At 54.1% G+C, this 14644-nt stretch overlaps 1 protein-coding gene across 2 annotated transcripts in view; it reads right to left on the bottom strand.

Moving 5' to 3' along the window:
- The window catches only part of ABR (ABR activator of RhoGEF and GTPase), a 191771-nt gene that overhangs the window by 143586 nt on the left and 33541 nt on the right, over positions 1-14644 (bottom strand). The window contains exon 1 of one of the 2 annotated variants that reach the window (XM_055402859.2): positions 2175-2411. The exons of the other annotated variant lie outside the window; for it this stretch is intronic. Within the exon in view, the coding sequence (XP_055258834.1) occupies positions 2175-2235 (61 nt within the window). The 5' untranslated portion in view covers positions 2236-2411. Of the gene's footprint in view, positions 1-2174; positions 2412-14644 lie in introns of those variants that run through there. 2 annotated transcript variants of the gene reach the window in all.

Here is a 14644-nt window from a genome sequence, read left to right as displayed (position 1 = left end):
ACATGACTGCACAGCACCTCCCCAGGAAGCCTCATTCTACAGCTCTCCAATAAGCTGTTTGGAAGAAGGAGGCAAGGACTCCTCACATTGCTGCCAAGCCAGTGCCCACCCGCCTCCCCTCTACCCAGGCTGCCCCAGGAGCCCAGAGGCCAAGGCAGCAGCAGAAGGGTAGACAGCTCAGATGCCAGACTGCCTGAGTCAGGGCTGATTAACAGGCAACCCCCCACAAAGAAGCCCTCGGTCTAATTCCCTTTTCCAATCCCACCTTCCTCTAGTTGAAAATTTTCAAAGCAATTTTGCTGCTTTGCTCCAGGGTGTGTATGTGTTGAAGGGGGCGGTGAGGGTGGAGAGATAGGTGTTGGGGTATACTGGAGGATGACAGCAAACTTGGAATTGATCAGATGATCAGGTAGGGGAGCCTTCTTTAAGCCAATGAAGAGAAAGCCAGAGACAGGTTTGTGTAGGATTCTATGCCTTGGGAAATAAGGAAAGCAGGGCTGGGTTTTGCAAAGAGCCAGAAATATTCAGGAACATAAGCTGGATGTGAATATGAGGCATTGTTATGACTGTTTTTTGCAAGTGCACAGTGAAGAGGAGGTCACTAATCCTCCCTTTGGGGTCAGGAGCTGATCTGCAGCCGGGCTCTGAGCAGATGTGTGCCCCCATTCAGGCAGACACATGTGTGCACACACGCCACACAGCAGCCGTGGACCCTGACCTTCACCCAACGGTGCTGGCCTCTGCAGGGGAAGGAGCAGATGGAGTGGCTGGGTTTGGCGCAGGACTGACACCCAGGGGATCCAGCTTTGCTCTTTTGATGTTGAAAAAACAAAGCAGAATGAACCTTCACAAGGAGAGCCGCTGGGGGAGGAAAAGAAGGGAAAACAGATTGGGAGTGGGGAGGGAAAAGGATAGAGGGGGAGGAGGGGAAGGGAGGGGAGAAAAAGTTACGGGGAATGATGGGGACCCCAGGGGATACAGAGGTCAGAGGCTGGGTAATGAGTACTGAGAAGCCTCCAGGGCAAGAATCTGGGGCTCAAGGCATCAACTTGTCTACTCTCCCCACCATTCGAACCAGGTTAACCCTGACAAGTAGCCTTGTTCCATGGCATCTAGAGTCCAGAAGGGAGAACCTGGTTCCACCTGCCTCCCCCATGGGACCCTAGGCTAGGAGACCTCGTAAGAGAAAGTGAGCAGGGTCCACGGAAGCGACCAGGGAGGGCAAAATCCACTTATTACCTTCTTCAGGAGCCAGTAGAACCCTCTCTGTTCCTATACCACTGAAAGCTTGGGGATGATGTCTCAAGGGAGGGGTGGGCAAAATGCAGTGCTTTAGCCACCTAAGCAAGAGTGAGGGTGGGGTGGAGGGACGGGGTGAGGGGAAGAGGGCGCTCAAGGCTGGGCGCAAGCCCCCAGAAGGTAGGCGTGATCACTTACACATCCCCAGCACCAGTGCAGGAGCAGTCACATGACGGAGGCAGATTTGGGAACGAGGGGGGTGGAGACGCGGAGAAGGGTTTTGGTTTTTGTTTTTTTTCTTTTTAGGGGGGTGGGGTAGGGGAGGAAGGAGGGTGAATGTGGGGGTGATGATGAGCCTGGCAGGAAAGGCTGCTGAGCTGGGTGTTTTCAGGTCCTTCATCCAAACGGCCCCCACGGAGATTGACACCTACAGTTTCCCTTACCATACGACCCCACCCCCACCCCCGAAACACCCTGGCCTCAGGGTGTCCCTGGGATGGCAAGTCCAGGCGCCAAGGACTACACCAAAATGGCCATTCTGCTTCGGCGTGCACAGAAGGAGCAGCCAGTCGGGGAGCGGGGGTCAACACCCTACGCGGCTCTTGCCCTCCGCTCCAGGGTTGGGGAGAGCTCGGTTACACAACAGGTGGGAGAGGGGTGACACAGCTCTCCCGGCCCCGTCGATCCACTGCGCCCCCCCTCACCCCCGCTCCGGCTGGAAGTCCACTCTGGGGACCCCATCCGCGACTGATCGCGGGGCGCCAAGCCGCTCCTCCCGCCTCCCGGCCCGCCAGGCACCTGGGCGGCCGTGCCCGCAGCCCCCAGCCCGCTCCAGCCAAGCCCGGCAACGCGAACCCCGGGGACCGTCGGGGCTCCACGCGGGGCTCCCGGACGCGATCCCGCCTGGCCTCCCCTGCCCGCGCGCACACACGTACTGCTGTAGAGGGTGTCGATCCAGGAGAGGCGCGGCAGGCCCCGATGGCTCAGCGGCTCCATGCCCGCGGCTCCGCGCGGCTGCGGCGGCGAAGGCTCCGTCAGATCGGAAACCCGACCCTCATCGCACAACAAAGGAGGGAGGGCGCGGGCGGCGGGCCCCGCAGGCCGAAGTTGCCGAGCGCTGGGTGGAGGCGAGGGGGAGGCAGGGAAACAGGTAGCAGGGAGGAGCGATCGGAGCCGCCCGGGAGGAGGGGGAGGGCGGGCGAGGGCCGGCGAGCGCCCCCGGGAGCCCTTCCGGCCCCTGCGGCCGCCGCGAGCCCCGCTGCGGATCCCGGAGCTGCGGCCCCGCAGCCCGCCCGCCAACTAGCAACTTCCCCCGGGCGGCGCGGCGCCCAGGGGCGGGGGGCGGGGACGGCGGCCAATCGGCGCGAGGCTCCCGCGCCCCCTCCCCCGCAGCGGCACGCCTCCGGACCCCCGGCGGAGGTGCGGGGAGCAGCCGGGTGACCCCCACCCGGAGAGGGACTCCAGCGGGTGGCCGAGGAGGGGGTCTGCGGGACTCTCCGGGGGGCGACGCAGACCCAGACTCCTCTTCCTTCCCCTCGCTGGGCTTGGCCAAATTCTGGCAACCCGCAGACTAGGTGCCGCGGGGAGACCTATGGGCCCGCAGGGGTGACATCACCTGCCACCCCAGGATCTCTAAGCGCAGTTTCAGGGGCCAGTGCGGCTGCCAGGCCCCTCCCTTCGGCAAGCCCGGGGAGCGGCGCGGACGGGGTTAACGTCCAGCCCGCCCGCGGGAAGCCTTGGCTGCCCAAGGACTCTTTCCTTCCAAACCTTAACACTGCCTCGTCTATTTAGACACCCTTGACCTAAAAGCCAGGCTGCTCCCTGCCCTTCACACCAGGGAGGCGCGGGGGGGTGGGCAGAGGAAAGCAGGAGGACGAGGGGGTCGTCGAGGGGCCGTGGAGGACAAACAGGGTTAGAGGAGAGACCCCAGGGTCTCCGCTGGGTCCCTGGCAGGAACCTTCTCTGGGGAATTCCAGCGGCAGCGCATCTAAGGAGGGACACCAAGGGTGCATAATCACAAGTTGAGGGAAGTCTTGGCTCAAGATGCCTCTGAGAAGAGACCTTTAGAAACAAAATTCCTTCTAAGACCACTGCCCCCCTACCCCTCCAAAAAAAACAGGCAATGAAGAAGCTGGAGTGGGGGAGTTTTATGCCTTCCACTGGGTGCTGCTTCTAAGAGACCCAAGGCAATTCAGCTGCAGGCCTCCTTGGACCAAAGGACCCTGAAGAAGGGACTGGAGGGGCCAGAGGGTCAGGCTAGGGTGGTCCAGGGCAGGGAGCCCGAAGCTTGTTTCCTGAACCCCAGGGAAGGGAGGCAGCGGGCCCACAAGGGAACCCCCATGCTGGGCCACTTACCCTGCTTTCACCTCAGAGAGTGAGGTTTCTCCTGATGCAGTGAACCCTTCCACCCCTCATCCCCAGGCTGCTTTAACAGCAGTGACTTTAGGGAACCCAGTTTAATGGACAGGCCTACAAGATGAAGCTCACCTGGCTTCTACATGGGGAAGTGTTGTCAGCATCCCAGAGCATTTGGAGGGAGGGGAGTGCTGTTCTCATCATTCCAAACAACCACCGATCTAATTCTTCTTTAAAAAAATGAAAAGCCGTATCATTGACACGCAGTATAGTATTAGTTTCAGACCTTGTTCTTAAAAGGAGAAGCAGACCCTTTTGCATGATGCTGAAAGGAAGCCTGAATCCAGCCCCTGCAGCAGCTTAGGCAGCACCTCCAGAGCTGCCCCAGGTGAGGTGGGGGCCCTTGGGCTCGCAGAGGTGGGGTGAGCCCCTGGGGAAGATGCAAGGGAAGGTGCTTTGGGGGTACAAACATCCACAGGTGGCTACAGTGGGTGTTTTTCAACCTGGAGTTCACACGGGCCCCTCCCTGCATCCACTGGGCTCCCCCCCACCCCAGGCCTCCTGGCTCAGGCCCTAACTTTGGCTCTTGTGGGTCTCCCTTCTTAGCTGTCACCCTCCCACTGTCTCTGACTTGCACACAAGACTGGGAGGACCAAGCAAGCAGGCACCTGCAGCTTGGCAGAGAGGGGGGCGTGCATCTCCAATGAGACGCTCCAGAAATAGAGCTGGGATGGGAGAGGAAGCAAACGGGCTCCTGGAGGAACCAGAGGGAGGACGGTGAGACGGAGGAGCAGAGAGGGGCCCAGGGCCTCTCTTCTTCCCACACGGAAGGCACAGAACCCAGAAGAAAGGTGCAAGCAGGATACCAGCCCAGGTAACCAGCAATACTGCCCCCCTGCCCAACATCTCCATCACCCCCTACCCGCCCCCCCCCCCGCACCCTCCGCCCCTCCCCAAGGCAGCCTGGGCCTTCTCTGAACACTGCCTGATGGCGACATCTGGGCACTGACTGTAAGGAGGCCTTGGATGCATGTTTCTGCGTGAGTCACATACATTTGCATACATTTTACATTTTTATCTACAAAGGCTTAAACAAGCTATTTTCAGCATTTTTTTCAAGCTAAAATGTTAGTTGCTCTCCTTAGCTCTGCTTTTTTCCCCTACATTCTGTCCAATCCTGTTCTAAACCTTCCAGTCCAGAACACAACATAAGGGAGAGGGGAGTGGGACCTAGGAGACCAGTGAGAAGGAACACTTCTAGTAATTAACAGAGAGTGCCTGCAGCGGACCTGGCTTGGATCTCAGTGCTTTGCTTACACAACCACCTCACTATGATCTCAGTTCCCTCCATTTATCAGATGAGCAAACCGAGGCCCTGAGCAGCTAAGTAACCCATCCAGACAGTAAGTGGAGGGCCACGCATGCTAACTCCACTGACAGGGTTGAAAGCAGGGTGGCAGAGGCCTCTGGAAATCTCTGCTGAACCATGGGTTAGAGGCTATCTTCTAGAAAACTCTTCCAGTCCTATTCCTTCTCTGCACAACTCTCTCAAACATATGTGCCCCAGGAAAGGGCAGTTATGTCAAAACCCCTTGATGGCTACATAGGATGGCTTCCAATGGACATTACCACCACAGGGCTTGACTCTAACCTTGGCTATAGGACAAGTGTGCGGAAGCACCGGGTGACATGAGGCCAGAACAGAAACCTCCAGATTCCTGGTACTGAGTGGAGAGGAGGTGGGGGAGACCCAATACCACTCCTAGGAAGGAAGGAGTTAGAGCCATTCTCACCCACGCTGTACCCAAGATGATGTGCTCTGCCAGCAACCCCCTTCTGTCAGAGTAGCTGGGGGACGTTCCTATGGACAGGCCACCCTGATTCAGCTAGTGTGGACCTGCCCGTGCACCCCAAGGCACTGAGTCAGCACCCATCACAGCTCATCTTCCAAGCCTGCACCAACCTTTTGCTGCCTAGTCCTTTGGGTGAACACACTCTACCTTCCCAGCCCTCCCTCTGGCCTGTGTACTCAGCCTGTCCTCCTCACCTCCCACAGCAAGCGGCTACTCCTGCCTCATCAGCATATTTAAGAGGGATTTAAGCATTGGTTGGGCTTCCTTGGTGGCTCAAAGGATAAAGAATCGGCCTGCAATGCAAGAGAACTGGGTTCGATCCCTAGGTCGGGAAGATCCCCTGGAGAAGTAAATGGCTACCCAGTCCACTATTCTTGCCTGGTGAATCCCATGGACAGAGGAGCCTGGTGGGCTACAGTCCATGGGGTCGCAAAGGATCAGACATGACCAGAGAGACTAACACTTGCACTGTTCAGGGCTGCTAATGTGGGCCGGGTGGGAAGAAGGCACAGCCCATCTGACGTCAGCAGCCTCTCTTACAGAACCCCCAGGGCCGTGCTACTCCCCACCTCGCCATTACCCAGCTCTTGCCTCTACCAGCCACTCGGCCAGGGTGGGAAAAAGCGGATCATGCTTAGAACCAAAACTAGGTATTTATTTCCACTTTTTCCCCCCCCTCACTGTTAGCAACCCAGCTCCACTGGGAACAACAGGAAGGCCTGGGAGTCCCCACGGGGGTCACTGGTGATGAAGAGGATGTCTGTGCACCCCTCCCCACTCTGAGGTCTGCAGGGAGCACCGGGGTGTGCAGGTAGGATATACAGGTGGTTGGGGTGGGGTAGGGGTGGTCTCCGCATTCAAATTAAAAACCAAAAAACTGACCTGATAGACAAAATATCTTTTGTACCCTTCCTGGCAGATCAGCTCTTTAAAAGCTGGGAAGAGGGACTTCCCCAATGGTCCAGTGGCTGGGACTCTGGGCTTCCAATGCAGGGGGCAAGGGTTCGATCCCTGGTTGGGGAACTAGGATCACCCATGGCTGTGCGGCACAGCAAAAAAAAAAAAAAAAAAACCTAGGACTGCATGTTTTTTCACTGCACCTTGCCCAGTGGATGAATGAGGCTCAGGTAGACCTCCAAGGCACTCGTAACTACACCATGCCCCTGGATCAGTTTTCTGCCAAAAGCCCAATAGACTGGCATTCAATAATACATGCTGAATAAATAAAACTAAAGACAGCTAACTTTGATTGAGTGCTTCTTGAGTGCCAGGCACTGCTCCATGTTCTTCACATAGACTGCCTCTCTCAGTCTTCGTAATAAGCCAATGAGGTAGGCACTACCATTCTCTCCATTCCTTCCCATAGAAACAGCAAGGTATGCTATTGGCCAGCTAGGAAATGAACCGAGATTCTGAATCCAGAGTCCACATGGGTTATCTCTGTGTTGGGCTGCAATGAGTGACTAAAAGTGAACAGAGTGAAGTTAAACTCAGGGAGGAAGCAATCAGAGCTACAGGAGGAACGTAACTCCAGAAACCCCCAAAGCCACCAGTGATGAAGCAAAACGAGAACTGGTTCTCAGAGAAAACCACATCTCCTCCATCGGACCAAATGATCCTGGAGACAAGCTGGCTGCAATCAATCCAGGGACAATTTCCTGAACTCCAATGCCAGCCAAACCCCACTGCTTCTATGCTTCAGGCCAGTCTTGAGCCTTGCCAGCCTCAGTTTTCCCATCCATAGGTGGGCACCCAGATGGATGCCTCTCAGGCTTCCTATCTGCCCAGTAGGCCCCAGAATGGCCTGTTTCTGGCTCCTTGCTCCATTTCCTTTAGGCTCAGCATAGCAAAGCAGTACTTACTCTTCTAAGATTCACCCTTAGCCCTTGAGCCTGGAGAGAAGAAAATTCCCCAGGCCTCTCCTGGGTCACCTCTAAGTGGGCAGGTCTGGCTTAACAGTTCTGTCCTTTGCCCTCTTCTTCCCCGTCTCTTCCCAGCCTCCTCGCTCTTCCAGCAGGCAGTGAGATCTACAGGGAGCCGGATTTACTGAAAGCCCTTCCCGCTTCTTCATTTTCTCTTCCAAAGTTTATCTCAGCTTGAGTCATGGGAAAGATGAAAGAGTCATGGCAAGATGTAAACTAGAAAATTCCATTCACCTTCTGATTGCCTCCCTCGGTACCATGGCCGAGAGAAGCCTGGTGACATCCAGGTCCCTGCAGTGGTGAGGCTCCCCCTACGTCCCCTCCACGTTTCTTGGGAGCTGAGTTGAAGCCCCACTCCCATAGCTAGGGCCACAGTGAGTCCAGCATCCTGGGAAGAGCATACTAGGCAAGCTGAAATTTCGGGAGGGTCTTGTGCCAAGTTCTAGCTAAAGTGGCCCTCACCCGACATGGCTCGGCTTGTTCCACCCGTCAACACAGAGGTTTCTGAGAGCTGATCCAAGGGATCAACGTAGGGTCTGGTGCGCCCCGCCCCCCCACCCTGCTTCCTAAATGACTTACCACAGCGTCCCCATCAGCATTTGGAAAGAGGCAGGCAGAAGAGACGGAAGGATTCTCCAAGTCCCCAGAACCCAGAGACAAAGTTCAACGGCTCCAACCTTATCAGCCCCGAGTAAAGCAGAGGCAAGTCCATCTGGGGCCAGAGCTCACAGGCTGGCCCTCTGCCCTCCCGTGGCCACTATTCTCCTGAAGCTGGCTGTGCTTCTTGCTGTCTCAGCCAGAGTTCTGCAGATGACTCTCAGCCCCGCGCTGTTCTGCCAGGAGCTCTGACGCCACCAGCCAGGCGGGCCCCGTCCCTATGGGGTCCAGGGGGGCCCGCAGGGGCTGAGGGCAGGTCGTCAAGGAGACCAGCTGCAAGAGGTGGCGGCTCACATTCGAGAAGGTGAGGACAAAGGAGCATCAGAGCCTAGCCAGTGCGGTTCAGGATTACCGTTCAAGTTCTCTGTGTGTGGGCCTGTCTCTTTAAGGACCAGGCCTCTTTAAGATGAGTTCCCTCTGCAGTCTCCTCTGCCACCAGTGGTCCTGCGGCAGACAACGGGGGCTCTCGAGCGCCATCTGGTGGTCCAATGGAGCAGCGCCTCAGCCAGCTGACTGTCCTGCCACCCTGGACACCGTTCAGCCAAGAGGCCTGGAAATGTCTGCAATAAAATCTCAGCTTCATCCACTGGATTTTTCACAGGGCTGTTAGGTTACCACTGTGAGCAAAGAGGCTATAGAAATCAGGGGGAGCTCCATTTGGGGCCAGGAGACAGCAGGAGCCCCCATGAGTGGCCTGGGAAGAAAAACCATCCCACTGGAAAAAGCTTCATTAAGATATTTGGAAATGCGGGGACTTATCCAGTCTGTCTGTCAGCCATCTACAGGACATAAGGCAAAGCTCTATGTATCCTGTCCCCATAAACACTGGAGTTAGTAGTCCTCAATTAGAGGTAAAGAATCTGCCTGCCAATGCAGGAGATACAAGAGATGCAGGTTCGATCCCTGGGTCGGGACGATCCCCTGGAGAAGGAATGAAAACCCACCCCAGTATTCTTGCCTGGGAAATCCTATGGACAGAGGAGTCTAGAGGGCTACGGTCCATGGGGTCACAAAGAGGTTGGACACAACTGAGCACACACATGCCATGCCATGCCCCACCAGGAGGTATTTGAAAATGTGGAGGAGCATTATAAAGCCAGAGATGTTAAGATGTCCTGCAATATGCAGAACCATCCCAAAGAATGTCTGCCCCCAGATACCAACAGTGTTAAGGACACTATGTGGTTAGGAGGAACAGTGGCTTTTGGAAACTTGCTAAGTTTCCTTAGCAAGCTCATACCCACCCTGTTCTTTTCCCCATTTTTCTGCCTTTGGTATCCTCCCTACACTTTACCTTTTTAATGTTCGAGGTGGAGAGAGGGACTGATCTGGCCCAGGCCACCTTCACCAGGGATGCCAGAGTCCCTGGCTGTCCCACCCCAAAAGCCAGGCACACACCTGTCCCCAGTGTGCGTTGGATCATCATGCCCCTTGGATGGGAAAGGCAGACTGGACGGCAGCCTGACTCAGACTGCTGGGACCAGCAGAGGGATTCTGAGAGGAGATTACAGAGGATCAGCCACTCCTTCCCTCAAGGGAACACCCTGCCTTCCTTCCCCCATGGGTGACTCAACCTAGCCCAGCCCACTGTCTCTAAACTGTCCCATGACATCCATGTTTTACAGAAGGCACTTTCAGGTGCTGATCATGAAACCTGAAGAGTCCTAACTTCTCCTTCCCCCAAGCTTACTGCTGCCTGTCCTGGACTGATCAGCTTAGTCTCACAGTCTGACGCCAGCAGCTGACATGAGAAACCAACACACATGATGTAAGTTCTAAGGAAGACAGTAGAAAACAGAAATGAAATGCCGTCTGCTGTGGTGAGTGGAAGCCGCACAGTGGTCACATCTGAGCTGGGTCTGCTGGTCTGAGAAGTCACACGCTCGTGAGGCTGACATCACAGCTAGAATGATCAGTTGGAGGAAACAGTTTTCCAGGATCCCACAGCAGCTTGAGAACACTTCCCATCGCTGTCAGAAGGAAAAAACCACATCCCTGGAGTGGCACACAGGCTCTGCAGCCTGGCCTTCACCTCCCTCTCAGCGTCATCTGCCCCATTCTCCTCTTGGCTCTCTCTTGCTTTCTCAGAACTTTTGTACAGGATGGTATATCTCTGGTCAAAATGTTCCACCCGACTCTGCCTGGCTATCTCCTACTCTTCCCTCCAATCTTTTTAAATTTTTAAAAATGTTTTGGCTGCACTGGGTCTTTACTGCGGTGTGTGGGCTATTCGCTAGGAAGCTCTCCCTAACTATCAGACCAGGGAGCCCTGCATTTCTGAATACTCAGTGCTCTTGTAAATCAACCAATACCTATCTCTTCTGTTAGACTGAGAGCTCTGAGAAAGTCGGAACCTCATCTCTCTTGCTCACACTGTACACTTGGCACCTTGAAAGAGCGGTTTCAGTGAATGAATCAGTAAATAAGTGAATGAATGAATGGCCAAGTACACTCTTGGTCACAAAGACCCTAAAGTGAGTACGTACAGCAGCTTCAGCCAACCCAGCGCTGCTACTGCTGCTGCTAAATCACTTCAGCCGTGTCCGACTCTGTGTGACCCCATAGATGGAAGCCCACCAGGCTCCCCCGTCCAGCTGAAAAAAAACTGTGAGGGCCATTTGGAACATCATGTTGAGAATAGAATGGTCACGTTCTCTGCAAAGACTCAGACAAACAACAGGATCCGAGAATCAGATCTGGGGCAGGAGAATTGCTGTTCCAGTTAATTCTCTAACTGCTCACATGAAATCCCAACTAAAAACTCCCCAGTGCCCAGGGCTCCCTTGCTCAGCAGCCAGAACTGGATGCCGCGCTCTTTTTCACCCAATCAGACACCAACCCGGAAATGGAATAGAAGCTGAGAAATGGTTCAGCCCACTAAGGGAACTTTGGTCTCCATTCTCAGAGTCCTTCTCCTGGACCTGCCCCCAATTTGCATTTAATTTTGTTTTTAGATGAGGGAGGCAAATTGTAGTCCTCCTCTGGGAAAAAGCGGTCTCCTGGTGTGTGTGCCTGTCCTGTCTCACCTCCCAGTAGGATGCAGACTCTGGGACTCAACTCCCCAGTCCCAGTGGGGCAGTCAGCTAAAGCTGTCCCTCACCAGTTCCCAGTGATAACTTTGATGCCCCTCCTACCCGGTGGCTCAGTGGTAAAGAATCTGCCTGCAGAGTGCAGGAGACACAGGAGATGTGAATTCGATCCCTGGGTTGGGAAGATTCCCTGGACAGAGGCCATGGCAACTCACTCCAATATTCTTGCCTGGAAAACCCCATGGACAGAGGAGCCTGGCGGACTACAGTCCATGGGGTCACCGAAGAGTCAGACACGGCCGAAGTGACTGAACATGCACACGTACAACCGGTCAGATGGAAAATCTTGCTTTCAACCCTGTGATGGGAGAAAGATGATGGAAACGGATTCTGGACACCCTGTCCTCCCAAGGACCTAGCTTGAGAGCTTCCGTAGGCTGCCTGACAGATGGACAGACAGACAGAGGGACAGAGCTTGGGCAGACCCTCTGTGGCTGCTGCACGCACTGGGCTGAGGTGACCACTGAGCAGGCCTGAAAGCCTTGGAGGGCAATACGCCAGACACAGCCGGTCTGCTGGCACCTGCAGAAAGGGAAGCAGGTTTCCTTTCATTTTCTCTTCAGCGCAACACAGGGGCAAATACAACACCCAGTTATTCGTCCAGGTCCTACTTGTTGGGCCTGAGGTCTACGATGGACCCAAAAATCACCCTAGGCCACTGGGGTTAGTAATAAAGATGGTTAGTCCTCTAAACTACCAGCCCAGTTTCTCACCCGCTGCTTCGTAAAGATGTTCTGGCATAGTTAATACCCTCCGTGTACTTCTCGCCCCTGAAATGAAAGGAAAGGACCTGGTGGGAGGAGGAGGGGTTGATAACAAAGGACAGAAGAATCGTAATGAGGTGTCAGTGACACTGACACGGTGCTCACTGTGGCGTGGCCGATCTAAGGGCTGCAGGCGTTAAGGCCCTGGACCATCACAGTGACATCAACACTCCCTCTCCCCAACAGAAGTCTGCTAAACCTGCTGTGTGACCGTAAGGGACATTCTTTCCCTCTCCGGGCCTAGGTTTCCTCACCGTGACATGCATGGGTGAAGGTTGCCCAGTCTATGACTCTTTGAAAGACAGTGACCAGAAAATAGCTGAGAAGAGAGAGGAAAGCTTTCTTTGCTATGCCTCAGTGGCCCAAGACTTCAGAAAGTTCCATGGGTTTCGAGGGCTAGAAAACGTATTCATTACCCCATTGAACATTCCCTGAACCCTATGTAAAGAAGATTGGGTTCTTTTGCCCAGGATGCTTATGACAGTGGATTTGAGATGTGCCCAGAAGTCACCAAGAGGCAAGGCAGCAGCTGCTGGGCCGAGAGTGGTCTGGACAGTATGTAATGGAGGGAAGGGAGAGTCGCCCCTGGAACTGAGCTGATGACTAAATGCTCCTTGAAGGAAGTGCCATTTGAACCCCGGGCCTGGAAGGATGTCTCATATAACACTGGCAAAAAATGGGGTGCGGAGACAGGGCATTCTGGAGGGAAGGAAAGCATAAGTGATTACACAGAGGCAAAAGGGGGGTGAGGAGGGGACCAGATGGATGACTGGGGAGAAGGTTCTTTTGGGAACTAGGGGAATATATTGCTAATCTAACGTGTAACCTCAGCATGAGTCAGGGACATGACAGAATCTGCAGCTTCTCTTAGGCCTGTCCTTATAGAGAAGCCTGTCTGGGATACCTCCTCCCCTCTGCAGTGCCCACAGAGGCCCAGGACCACCTCCCTTCCCTGTGAGTTTGGGGGCAGAGACATCCATTCCTGAAAGACCTTTAGGCAACGTGTCCCTGGCTTCACCAATATTTATGTGTTGAGCACATGACTCTTACTCTTTTCTTTCCAGCTTTATTGAGATATAATTGACAAATGACATTGTGTAAGTTTAGAGTCTACAGTGTAATGCATTGTGAAATGATGACCACAGTAAGGTTAGGTAACACGTTTACCATCACACACAGTTACTTCTTGTGCGTGTGTGGTGAGACCATTTAAGATCTACTCTCTGAGAACAGTTTTTTAAATTATTTATTTATTTCTTTGGCTGCATCGAGTCTCAGTTGTGGCGTGCAGGATCTTTAGTTGCAGCATGTGGGATCCAGTTCCCTGACCAGGGATCAAACCCAGGGCCCCCTACATTGGGAGCTCAGAGCCCTAGCCATTGGACCACCAGGGAAGTCCCTCTGAGAACATTTCAAGAATTCAGTACAGTATTGTTGACCAGAGTCACCATGCTGTACATTAGGTCCCCAGAACTCATTCATCTTATAACTGAAAGTTCGTACCCTTTAACCAACATCTCCCCATTTCCGCCATCCTGCAGGCCCTGCTCACCACCATTCTACTTTTTGTTTTTCTGTCACTCTGACCATAGATGCATGACACTTCCATGTGGCAGACACAATCATCGCCCCTACTTTGTAGAAGAGACTCAGAAGTCTAGTAAGTGGTAGAACCAACTTCACACTCAGGTCTGTCTGGGGGCAGAGTCCAAGCTGTCAATAGCTTTCATGGACTGAATGTTTGTGCGTCCCCCCAAATTCAGAGGTTGAAGCCTTGTTCCTCAATGTGAAGGTATTTGAAGGTCTTTGAGAGGTAATTAGGTTTGGATGAGGTCATGAGGGTAGGGTCCCCGTGATGGGACTGCTATTACCCTTAGAAGAAGAAGAGAAGGGGACTTCCCTGGTGGTCCTGCAGTTAAGAATCCACCTGTCAATGCAGGGGGCACAGGTTCAATCCCTGGTCCAGGAAGATCCCACATGCCGTGGAGCATCTAAGCCTGTGAGCCACAATTTCTGAAGCCCATGGGTTCTAGTGCAACAAAGAGAAGCTCCCGCTCGCAGCAATGAAGACCGAGCACCACCAAGAAAACAAAGAAAGAAAGAAAGGGACTTCCCCAGCGGTCCAGTGGTTAAGACTTCATGCTTCCAATGCAGGGAGTATGGATTCAATCCCTGGGTAGGGGAACTAGATCCTACATGCTGCATGGCATGACCCCCTAAAAAGAAAGAAATACCCTAAAAAAAGAAGAGACCAGAGGTCTCTCTCTGACATGTGGACACACAGCAAGAAGGCACCGAGCAGGGATAGAGTCCTCACCTCACCAAGAACTCGATCATGCTGGCACCTTGACCTTGGACTTCCCAGCCTCCAGAACTGGGAGAAAGGAACTCTTGTTGTTTAAGCCACTCAGCTTATAGTGTTTTGTTACAGCAGCCTGAGCTAAGACACCCACCACATGACTGTGTTTGTCCACCAGTCCTGACGCTGCCGAAGGCACCTTAGCCCCTGACATCACAAGATTCTTCACTGGCAAGGGAGTCAAGTTCCCGGGCATACCAGGCAGCTTTGACACCTGATGCTAACATGGATTTATCAACAGAGCTCTGAGAGCTATTCTCCAGACAAAAAAGGACACAAAGGGACTTCCCTGGAGATCCAGTGATTAAGACTCTGTGCTTCCCCAGCAGGGGGCACATGTTTAATCCCTGGTTGGGGAGCTAAGATCCTGCATGCCACCTGGCATGCCCCCCCACCCCCAAAAAAG

This window comes from Moschus berezovskii, chromosome 20 (genome assembly GCF_049115385.1).
Source record: "Moschus berezovskii isolate FMDL1 chromosome 20, NW_MosBer_1.0, whole genome shotgun sequence".
Classification (NCBI taxonomy): domain Eukaryota; kingdom Metazoa; phylum Chordata; class Mammalia; order Artiodactyla; family Moschidae; genus Moschus; species Moschus berezovskii.
This window is presented reverse-complemented; position numbering and strand designations above follow the sequence as displayed.